Here is a 12281-nt window from a genome sequence, read left to right as displayed (position 1 = left end):
CACAGGCAGCAACGTTGTACCCATGATTAGAGAGCTTTTTGCAGCTGCACACACCAGTCCTGTGTTATTCACAAAATCTGACAATGTGCTATTTTTATTATTTACCCTTTGCAGCTTGCATCATTACAAATGTGATTGTACACCAAGGACCTTTTCACCCACCAGGGATTTCACTACCTGGGCGTGTGTGGGCTGATGACATTTTCTAGACCTGTTTATGCCTTAATCAGAAGTGTATTCATCATTGCTATTTACTGAAATGTTTGCCACTTTTCCATTCCATTTTATTTTATTTTATTGAAGAGGTGTGATCAAGTTTGTTATTGAAATACTCAGTCGCTGCTCCAAACCTCACCAAAGTTTATGGCAGGTCACTAAGCTTTGGGTCAGCCCCTGACTTCTTTTAAAACTATTTTTTCTTCCAAACATTTTGAGCTACAGAGCAATTGTAACTTTGTTGTGCTGTACAGAATGTATGCTTCAAAATTCCCACATTAAGGACACAGTGTCTGCAATCCTTTGGTGTGATCAAAAAGAAGAACATGAAGAAATCGAAAGATAAACTAGAAAGGGTACCATAGCAAGAGGTCAAAGGCATCTAAAGATTCCTTTTGAGAAGCAAAGTGACACCTAAAGGGGTGAAGGAAAAAGAAGACATAAAGTAGGTCACCAGTGAATGTAAAAGAGATATGAGGAGGTTCCTGTTGTAATACCAAAGTGCTTTTGTAAATTGGAGTTATGTCAACAGTCAGTCATAAAGAATAATATGCTGGAAATCACAATGGTTTTTATCTGCCTGTAATTTATTATATTAATCAAGGTATATAAATGAAAATAATACAAAATCATATACATCTTGTGTTCACAGCCCTTTAAATATCTTTTGAATTAGATGTAAAAACTGTGGTTAATAGCTCTGGAAACTGAAGCTCTATTTCCATAGAACAGCAGTAAAATATACATCCTTCTCAGTCAGAGAGAGATTAATTCAGTTGCCTGCTCATTCATTTTCGACTGTGGGATTGCCAAAGAAATTTCCATTTGTGGTGATGATTATGGAAAATTAGTATTTGCTGATTAAACCGAATTATAATTTGGGTCACAAAGGCTGTCCCATGGCAGCTGGAGCCTGAAGCAAAACCACAAAATTCGGGCATCAGGAAAGACTGGAGAAGCACCAGCTCGGGCAACAAATTGCTGGAAGATCTGTCTTTTAAAGTATGTGCCTGCCACCGGTGATCCACAGCACAAACGCCAAGTGCCATCTACTGAATTGAGGCAGCGTCCGCACAGGCCCTTCTAGTGATCGGAGAGAGAAATGTCTCCTTGACAGGCCTTGGGCCACCCCCCTGCCCGGGAAGCCCCCACGGACAACAGGCTGGAAGGGGCTGCAGAGCGATGTTACACCCTGCCCTTCCTGGGAGGGGAGGGAAGCTGAGCCTGTGGTCAGAAGCAGGCGGGGAGCACAAAGCCAGCAGGCTGCCGAGGCCGCCTCTGGAGCGCAGCCCGCACACCCCAGGCCGGATCCTGCAGGCCCCGCCAGGCCGCGCTCGGGCGGAGGGACAGGGCGGCCGGGGAGGAGCCGGCGGGGCGGGGTGTCGGCCAATTACCTCATTATCTTTAAATCCTTAAAAGCCGGGGGGCAGTGAGTGGTTGAGCAGGCAGATGGAGCGGCAGGGATGCGGACGGGCCCCCGGGCGGCGGGAAGGCTGCGGGGGGTGCAGAGGGTGCAGTGGGGCGGCGGTGCCGGCCGGGTGCTGCCAGGGGCAGGGCCGGAGCCCAGCACCCCCCTGCTGCCGGCGGCCTCGGCGGGGCGGGGACAGCCCGAGCCCGCCCCGCTCCTGCCCCTGTTCCTGTTGTTCTCCTTTTCCCAGTCCAGCCCGGCCCGTCCCGGCCGAGCGGTGCTGCCCGCCCCGGCCCGCGGAGCCGCCGCCATGTGGGGCGCGGGAGGCCGCGCTGCGCTGGCGCTGCTGCTGCTGCTGCCGGGGCCGCTGCGGGCCCGCCCCCGCTACCAGCCCACATGGGGCTCGCTGGACGCCCGCCCGCTGCCCGCCTGGTTTGACGAGGCCAAGTTCGGCGTCTTCATCCACTGGGGCGTGTTCTCGGTGCCCAGCTTCGGCAGCGAGTGGTTCTGGTGAGCGGCAGCCGGAGCGATCCGGCGGCCCCGGGGCCCCGCTGAGAGGGAGAGCGGCGCTCGGGCGGGCGGGGACGGTGTGGGGTCCCCAGAACAGCCCTGGTTGGGGTTGGAGCCCCTCTGCAGGCTGGCCGGGGAGCTCGGCTGTGTGCCAGGAGCTCTGTGCTCACCCGAGACCACGGGCTCCACGGCGCCGTTGGCAGAGGAAGTGGAGTTTAAAGTACTTCTGTCTGCCGAGCCCAAAACTCCTGAGTTCCTGGGCTGAAGTGACTGAATTACGCAGAGAGCTGGTGGAGCTGAGACAAGTGCTTTGCAGCACAACAGTGTGAGAGAGGTGGTTGGTGGGGTGGCCAAAAGAGACCCCTGGCAGGACCACCGTGAAGGGATGGATGAAGGGGTTCTCCCCCTTTGGGATCTCCCAGCCTCTGGGGAGCACAGGAGACCATCGCTACCCTCACTGGGCAAACAGCCTTGCTGTTTTCTTGTGCACATTTTGTGCTGCTGGTTTTTGGGTGTTTTTTGTTTTGTTTTTTTTTTTTTTTTTTTTTTTTTTGTTTTTTTTTTTTTTTTTTTTTTTTTTTTTTTTTTAACCATTATTACTATTATTCAAGAGTGCTTTGCACTTAAAAGAACCTAAAGCTCTGATCCTTCATGTAACTTTTGTTCAGCAGCTCAGTGAAATCTTTGTCCTGTGAGCATTCACTGGTTCAGGCCCTTTGGCTGTAAGCCTGTCTGCTGTCACCTTTCCATGCTGTACCAAATGCTTCCTGTGAGACATGTTATTATTTACAATATGAAGATAAGGGTAGCTTTGTGGCAGAGCTATGGTGAACCTTAATTAGAATATTTGCAAAACAAGCCAACATGTATCTAATCAAACCAGTGTTTCCTGACACCTGTTTTTTTCAGATTTAAGTTCAAGCGTTTCAGGAGGTTTTTAATGCAGACTCCATTTACTTTTAGAGGGGTGAGACAGAACTAGGTTTGGGTTCAAGCCTCACTTAGAGTGCTTTACTCTGATAGTGGTGTACAGACTCAGGATTGAGCATTTGGGTTTTGACCCCAAAACTCTAATTGCTTTTTATATTCCTGTAATCTCCTATCCCATGGCAGGTGTGAGTATAGAACTGCTTCAGGGCCTTCTGACAGCCTGGTCCTGTGTGGTGACTGAGGTCCTGCATTAACAGCTTCAAATGGAAGGTCATAAACTATCGTCACCCATCCTGTGTGCTGCTTGGTTTCATTCATAGAAAGGTGTCCGAGGTGTGTGGTGTTCTTGCAGGGACAGGTTTCGGTTAGAGGACATGCCTTCTAGCAGGGGGGCTTTTTTTGCAAGCCTCAGGTGTGCAGAGTCTGCAGTGACCTGGTCACAGCTGTCTCCGGCCCTGGGCTGTGGACACTCAGCTGCAGTTGTGTAGAGGACTCAGGACTGTCAGGAAGGTAAAGCTGATGGTCCCCATGTTTGTGGGTGGCAGGGGTTGCAATGTGGGCACAGAGCCAGGAAAACAAGCATTTCTCATGGCACCTGAGCTGCTTCCACCAGCTCTCTGTGGTCTCTAGTACAGTTTTGAGATTTGGGTATTGACCAAGACTGCCACTTTTCCATTCTTAAAGTATAGCTCCTTTTTTCCATTGCTTCAAATGAAATCCTGATACCTTTCCAAAGTGGAGTGCTTCAAAGATGTAGAACGTGGACAAATAAGATAGAAAAAATTGCTCCAGAAGAGTATTGATTATCAAAGATTTCCTTTTCTCTTATTGCCAGTGTCATACACCTCCAATGTTTCTACCTCTCAGTGTTAAATAGGAGATGATGGTTTCAATTCTCTTTTCTTTGTCTGAAAATATATCAGCAGACATGTTTTGTTCTGTATTTTGTAGGTGGTACTGGCAGAAGGAAAAGAGAGAACCCTATGTGAAATTTATGGACACAAATTACCCACCTGGCTTCAGCTATGAAGACTTTGGTCCTCTGTTTACAGCAGAATTCTTTGATGCCAACCAGTGGGCAGATATTCTGAAGGCTTCAGGTGCAAGATATGTTGTCTTAACTTCAAAACATCATGAGGGTAAGTGGAAGTTTTGTGAATGGTGGTAATTGCTGCATTTCTGTCAACAGATGAAAAAAGCAGGTGACTTTCCTGCTTTCTAAGAGATATAGAGAAAACCAGGCAGGCTTACCTGCCCCACCACAGCCAAAGAGAAAACAAAAACCACCCAAGAAATATGTGCAGGTATTTTTCTGACTCTTACACAAAAGCTGTGGCTGTGGAGTTTGTATAGAGGAGCAATAGATTGTGCCACTGTTCTCTTGCCATAGGTAAGACAGCCTGAAGTGGTGGGGGCAGCTGAGCTTCCTACAGTGGCCGAGTTTATTTTTTATTTCCGTGCAGTTTATTGCTGAAGGAACCATAAAAGTGAATTCTGCACTGTTTAACATGTGGAGAGCTGCTGTGTGCAGGCAGTTAACAAATTCCCTTGTTTTCTCCAAGGAATTTAGGAGCATATTCCAGGAGTCAACTTCAGATTTAGGAAGGTATAGCTCTTCCTGATGTAGTACACAGAAGCCAAAACCTTGAATCAGACCTGTAGCTTTACAGGCACAATTGGGGTTTTTAGCACTGTAATTGTAAGATGCTTTGCAGAGAAAAGTAAAAAAAGAAAGCTTCTAGAAGGGAAATACAGTAGCAAAGAAAGTATAATATATTAAAGTATACTACAATACATCTAATGAATGTTGTTGGTCTTTGTGAGATGTGGATTCAGGGCTGGCAACTTGTGATGTGTCAGTTTTAATCTCAGCTCTGACACACATGAATCTTGATGTTGGTGATGCTTGTGGTGAAATTCCCAGTGACTTCAAAAGAACTAGGATTCATTTCATTTGTCCAATATCCTTGTGCATGAATTTTTAGGTTATTTAGTCAGTACAATTGCATGTATCCAGTTCACAAAAGTAGCACAAGATTTATTAGGCAGTGAGTATAAAGGAATAAGAAGGTGAGAGTGGAGCTCCTCTGGCAGTGGTCTGAGTCTGCAGTGCAGTAGTATTTGAAAGTGCTTGTGCTGGACTAGTGGATGTCTGAAAGGTCACATCCCTCCTGATATTTAATCTTGATGTTTTAAAAGCTGTTTCAGGAGGTTTTGCCCTCTCCTTATACATGTACAAAGTAGTTGATTGAGCTGTTATAAATATCAAGGCAAACAAAAGTGAACATTTGCATGAGATGGAAACAGAAGAGATGAGAACAGTCTTTGAATGCAGATGATAGCTTGGGCTTTCTGCAGCTGTGAAAGAATTCTATCTTCCAGTTGCTGATTGTGTATTTACAGTTCACATTCAATGTAGATGCCTCAAAATCTGCTGTATTTTTGGTTAATTTCACAGTCATAGAGTTAGAGAATGCCTTGTTGGAAGGAGCCTTAAAAGTAATCTAGTTAATTTAATTGGGACATACGAATAGACTGAATAATTGAAGAGAATGAATAATTATCCTAAGCAGTACAGAACTGGAGAATATAAATGTGTATCTATAAAAAATACATGATGTTCTGATGTTAAAACCAATATCATTGTGCATAAATGGGTTATAGGCACACTTTATACCATGACAACAGTGTAATTGCATGTATCATTTATATTATTTTATATTTTGCAACATTTCCAACCACTTTCCAGAAAGAACTGTAACTTCCTCTCTTCTCTTTCTTATCCTCTGATTTTTCTCTTTTTAGGCTTTACTTTGTGGGGGTCCAAATACTCTTGGAATTGGAATGCTGTTGATGTGGGACCAAAACGAGATCTTGTTGCTGAACTAGCAGCATCTGTTAGAAACAGGACTGACTTGCATTTTGGGTTATACCATTCCCTGTTTGAATGGTTCAATCCCCTCTTCCGTGAGGATGCCACCAGTGCCTTTAAGACAAGAAAGTTTCCAACCAGCAAATCATTACCAGAACTCTATGAAATTGTGACCAAGTACCAGCCAGAAATAATTTGGTCTGATGGGGATGGAGATGCTCCAGATACTTACTGGAACAGCACTGGTTTCTTGGCTTGGCTGTATAATGACAGGTACATAATGATGCTGGTTTAGCTCCTCTTCTGAAATTCTGTTCTGTGTCTAATTTGTTTCATTTTCTGTTTGTTTTGTGGAACCTGCTACTTCTGCTTAAGAGGACTTAACAAAATATTAATTCTCCTGAAACACAGAATCCAGATCTTTCCTAGAACTATCAAAGCTGGCTTTAGAAAAACACTATTTTGTGTTTTTTAAACATATTTGCATATTAGTCATTTAAGGTGCTATAGGCTTTTCTGTTTAATCATAGTCTTCCCTAAGTATTTGCTGTTGCACAGAAACACAGGATAGCAGGACATTTGAGAATATGGATACATTTTTGTCATTGCAGGCTGAACGTCTGGCAGTGGCTATGAAGTGCAGAGTGATTTCTGGCAGAGCTCCTGTAAAAGTCTGGAGCTTATTTCCCTAAGAAATTCTGATCTGGACCTTTTATTAGCAAAGCATGAGGGTACAAATCCTGACATTGTACTTAATCTTATTGTAATAAATTAATAGTACAGAAGTCATCCAAATTGTTAGTTCCTGGGAGGGGTCAGTGTGGGAAGGGATTATGCTGGCTGTGACTGCTGTAGCATAAAATTAATAAAATTCCCCCCTTTCCCAGCCCTGTCCGGGACACAGTAGTGACCAACGACCGCTGGGGAACCGGCACCATGTGCACCCACGGCGGCTTCTACACGTGCAGGGACCGCTACAACCCCGGGCACCTCCTGCCGCGCAAGTGGGAGAACTGCATGACCATCGACCGCCACTCCTGGGGCTACCGCAGGGACGCGCCGCTGCGGGACTACCTCGCCATCGAGGACCTGGTCAAGGTACCGTGGCCACAGGGGCCGCTGCCGCTCCCCGGTCTCTCTCCTGATGGTTATACTCTGCTGTTTAACAGTTCCATTATGTATCTGTTCTTATGAATAAGATGATTTTAATTCAGTAGCGAATCTGTGAAATAATAAATAATTTTGTTAATTTCCAGCCTAATGGCGGCAGGATGGAATATCTATGTAATTCCTAATCTTTGTCTTAGTCTTTTCTATAGAATGAATTCCTAGTAAAAATTCAGTCAGTTTCTTAGAAGCCATTTTCACTGTGAGTGATTGGCCAAAGACTGATCTGGGCAAGTTTCATCATTACCTTTTGGACTAAGTTTCTCTGGTAACAGCATATGAAAGCTGATGAGAAGCAAACAATTCTTGTTTAGGAACTACATCTTTTCCCCTTTACGGATAGAAACAGTTTATGACTCAACAGTAGTTTTACTTTGCAGCGAGAAACTTTCCTTGCAGACATACTGGTAAACACTGCCAGAAGCAGACAGCTGGTGTTGTTAGAACATTGATTCCCTTACTAGTCTGAGGTATTAAAAAAGATTTGAAGCTTAGGAAACCTGAATGAAAGGAAGACTAATCAGTCTTTCAGAATAATGCATTTAATTGCAAAATTCAGCTAGTGAGGGAAAGATTGATTATTATTGTTGCTTAATCTAAATCTGTTTCTACTGCTGTTCTTGCAAAAGACAATTTCAAATTGAAGTAACCTTTTTTTAGAGCCAGAAGGTTGAATTAGTTCAAATTCAGCTTGTCTCCACCTGTCTGTTTCTCAGACTCATGCATCTCAGTCCATGATCTCTGGAGGGCAGTGTAGATATGAACACAAATTTTATAGGCTTTGTATGAGGCTTCCTTGTGTTTTACAGGTATTTCTGTAAAACAGGAAAAACATCAAACAGGAGGAAAGGAGGAAGTTCCTTTTCTAAGATTCAGAAAAGATTAAGTAGCAACTATTTGCCTAATTCTACTCTGGTGCTAAGAAATCACGTGTCCAATTGGTAAAACACTCATTACATTCTTGCAGAAGTTGAAATGATAAAGAGTTGGAGGATCTGATTCTAATGTAGATTCAGGCAGACATATTGGTGCAAGAAGGTATTTGGGGCTGTTTTTGGATATAAAAATTGACAGCAGAGCTTTGTTTTATGGGAGCTTAAATTTTGTATTGACTTTTGGGATGAACCCCAAAGTCAGCATGCAGCAGTAGCATAACTCATTTGGTTCATCATTCTGAAGCAGTACAGCAGACTTCAGAAAGTATTTCAGATATGTGATTTCATGACTCATAACCATATGCTCTGTGTGTTTAAAACCATTTCAGGAACTTGCAGAGACAGTGTCCTGTGGAGGAAATCTCCTGATGAATATTGGGCCCACCCACGACGGTCGCATCGCGGTGGTGTTTGAGGAGCGCCTGAGGCAGATGGGCGCCTGGCTGGAGGTGAACGGAGAGGCCATCTATGGAACCAAGCCATGGAGAGCCCAGAATGACACGGTCACACCTGGAGTCTGGTGAGTCTACTGAACCACAATGCAGGCTCTGGAAAGTAGCACCAATGGTACATGAAGCTTTGAAATGCCTAATGACTTTGTGCTGCAGAAATCGCCATCTTACTTTGTATGTGGTGAAGAAATTAATGCCATTGTTACTGTAAGTAACTGCATCTAAAATGTGTATAAAGCTGTAGGTAGAGACCAGTTTTGGGTTGATGCTGAGGCTGAAAGGAAAGCTGCAAGCATTTCTTCGGCGATATTTTGCTTCTTGGTGTAGGCTAATCTGTTAGGTAATACTCTTTGCTTCTAGTGGGTAACAGAAATTAAAAAAAAAAACAACTGGAAATACAAGATTGCTATGAATTGTTTTATCTGAACAAAGGAATACTTTGTCACTTCATGGGAAGAAAACAGCAATTATTTGGTTGCTAAATACAGCCAGTCTCTGGCCTCTGCTCTGTCCTTGTTACTTGTAGCTTCTCTAACACCCTTGTGTCTCATCAGAGTTTTGGTCTTGACCTGTTTGTCTCAGTGGGTGTCTTTACTCCCATTCCCAGTAAGGCCATCTGGCTTTAGCCTGGAGATGCTGAACTGTTGACTGTTTGGTAAAATCCCTTTCAAGAGCAATAAAAAAATGTAACTAAACGAAGGAAGGAGGGAGGAATGTTTCAGGTGTATGCTGCAAGATTTCCAATGGCATAGTCATGAAAATAGTATTTTTTAAAACTAGCTATGCAAGGTGGAAATTGTCACTCATACTATTTTTAAATTCTTTTAGTCTGCATGTTAGTGTATAGATGGGAATTACCATGTTTTTCTGAATATAACCTACACTTACCTGTTAATGATTCCTTGTCCTGCAAGTATCTCCTTCCTATAGGGCTGAGTTGTTACACTGTGCTAAAGTTACTACAGAGGTTTACCTCTGAATTCTGTTCTTTGATACTTTTCATTACCTTTAGTTTGTTGAAACAAATTTTCAAGGCACAGCACATTATTAAAGGGCATAATTCATCTGACAAGGTGGTTATGTGTGTGAAAATGTAATCAATACTGATTTTTCTAACCTATTTTTTCAGTCTTGAAAGCACTCTTATGTATCACTTCTAAAAATCTCCAAGGAAAATCTGACACGCCTTTTTGGTCTCCATTTCTAACCAGGTACACTTCCAGCCCTAAAGAAGGAAAAGTCAATGTTATCTTCCTCAACTGGCCAGTCTCTGGAATTCTGGAACTTGGTGAACCACAGGCTAAGATTGGAGAAACACAGGTAAAAGGCAGTGCACACACACAGAGCCCTCCCCTCCTTCCAGGATGTCATGTTCCATCTTGTTTTACTTAAGTTTCTGGTATCTTTGGGAATGCATAGGTCTTAGGACAGAGTACTTTGGAAGAGACCCAGCAAAATGTTTTCTTTCTGAGACCTCCTTGTCACAGTCCTCCCAGTGGGATGTTCTCCAACAAAGTTAGACTGAGATGTTGTTGGCATGTGTTTTAGCTCGCAAACTAAGAATCACAAAGAGGCCAAGGAGCAGGGGAGAAAAACTGTACTACCCCTCCTGTTCCCTATGTAACTCTTAACTCAGCATGACTTTTCTTTAGAAGTAGCTGTCCTCATGACTTCAGTGATACTGGAGTTGCTGTAGTGGTGCAGTTGTTTGAAGTCAAAACATTGCAGGAGGGGAACGTACAGAGAGGTTTTTGTTGCCCAGAGAGGCTGCAGAGCAATCAGTGTGACCCTGGATGTGCATCTTATACCAAGTGGAGGGTAGAGGTTGAGGACAATGTCACACCTACACTGGTAGGTGTGGCACCTACCAGTAACCTGATGGAAGCAGAAGTTTGTATCAACTTTGTGCATTTAAGGGAAGATTCACTTTGGCTTAGCTCTGCTCTGGTCTGCACTGCATGTTCATTAGCTGCCAAAATGCATTAGGAGTGTTTCTGGACTGCCCCTGCTGGTCTAGTTCCATATGAAAGTAGTCTGACTGGTGCCAAGACAGCTCCATGATAGGAGAGGAGTCATTTCAGCAATGATGAAGATGCCTCTGGAATTTTGGGGGTGCAGCTAGACTCTATGTGCACTAGAAAGTACTGTTCCTCAGCAGCAGAGACTGGTCTGCAGCTGGTCCAGCAGCTCACCAGCTGGTGTGACATCATCAACCTATTTGTGGTTTTTAGTTCTTCAGTTCAGCTTTCTCTGAGATACCTGGCTGCACTCTGTAAGAAACAGCCATGCTCATTCAAGATGACAAGTTTCACCATGGGAAGCAGGCAGCTTGGAAACAGGATGCAAAGCACTGTATTGTGGCTCCCAGATTCCTGCTTAGACCTAAATCCCACCCCAAATGTTTGCAAAAGGTGTTTATGTACCTTCTACAGCCCTAAGTACTTCTCAAGACCCAACATGAGTAGCTTTTTTACTTGCATATCTACTTGAAAATGTTTTCCTATTACCTTTAATAATTATTACTCATTTGGCTGGTAAGTGGTGTTTAAGGATACTTGGTAAGGTAGCTATGGATCAATATTTATTTTGTCAATATTGCACTTGTGTGTACTTTGAAAAGGTGCTGTTGTAACTATAGTGAGTGTTTCTATTTCAGGTGAAGCTGGCTGGGTACAAGGATCTGCTGAAGTGGGTTGCCCTGGGAGAAAAGGGAATGGTTATTGCTCTACCTCAATTGACTCCTCAGCAATTGCCATGTCAGTGGGGCTGGACCTTACAACTGACTGATGTAAACTGAGCCATACTCTGCTGGAGCCCTGGCTAGAAGGGAATGATGATCTTTTGCTCTTTCTTATTGTTTTAAACTAACTTGTTTGAGAATGACCAATAAATTCACTTTTTCTATGAGAAGTGGGTTGTTATAAAAGGATGGAATGGAACAAACCTCACAACGTCTAGCACTAGATAATTGATCCTCTGCACGCAGTTTGCTTCTTTGAATGTGTGAAATGCTAAGCAGCTACCTTGACCTCGACACTTGGTTTAGTCAGTTTCCGGCCAAATTATGTGAAGAATGAGGTGGGTGGGAAACAGGCTCTAGACAGAAGAAAGAATAAAGCTCAAGCTCATGTTCAAGTGCACATAAGTCAGTTACACCCTCTTTAGTGCAAGAAAGTTACCTTCCACAAAACTGCACAGTAAAAGTTTTCTCTTTTAGAGAAAGAATATACTTTCCCCAGGTGTGTTTAACTAGTGGTAGCTGGCATTTTCAGCTGAGGAGGGTAATGCCTGCAAGAACAGGCCTGTAACGATTAGGAATTCATCACATATGCATTGCCTGTATGCATTTATACATCATAATTTCTCCTCCTGGAAGTAATTAATTTTACATTTACATTTCTATTCTTGAGTAACAGGTAAACGGGGAGAGGGTTTGGGTTTTATATTTTGTATCATTTTACATAGGTAAAACTCACCTCTTGTTTACAGCCTTTGTTTATACATAGTTACCAGGGTGCCTTCTGTGGAGTATTAAACAAAACACTTACTTGAGTGACTAACTCTTGAAAAAAGAGAAGTAATCAGGAGTTGCTAGGGATCTTCAACTTTGGCAAAGAGACAATATTTTAAGCAGAGACTAGACTGCATCCAGCATGAAAATTTTCCAAACTCATCATGTGTCATGATTTGTAGGGATAGACACACAAGGTGGAACTTGCAAAGAGGAGGAGATAAAGGACAACAAAAAGCATGAATTATTTCTGTTTCAGGGTAGAGACTAAAGGTTTATT

General features: G+C 43.5%; 1 protein-coding gene across 1 annotated transcript; it reads left to right on the top strand.

Annotated features, from left to right (window-relative positions):
- The first annotated feature begins 1616 nt into the window (after positions 1–1616).
- On the top strand, positions 1617–11888 carry FUCA2 (alpha-L-fucosidase 2). Its single transcript, XM_083856276.1, has 7 exons — positions 1617–2134; positions 4016–4203; positions 5870–6209; positions 6824–7034; positions 8368–8558; positions 9702–9810; positions 11147–11888. Exons 1-7 carry the CDS (start codon positions 1680–1682, stop codon positions 11285–11287), a joined length of 1635 nt encoding a protein of 544 aa, XP_083712402.1. The 5' UTR covers positions 1617–1679; the 3' UTR covers positions 11288–11888.
- The last annotated feature ends 393 nt before the right edge of the window (positions 11889–12281 follow it).

The sequence above is a fragment of the Zosterops lateralis genome (genome assembly GCF_965231275.1).
Source record: "Zosterops lateralis genome assembly, chromosome: 3".
NCBI lineage: Eukaryota > Metazoa > Chordata > Aves > Passeriformes > Zosteropidae > Zosterops > Zosterops lateralis.
The sequence above is the reverse complement of the archived record's forward strand: the minus strand, read 5'-3'. Positions and strand labels throughout refer to the sequence as shown.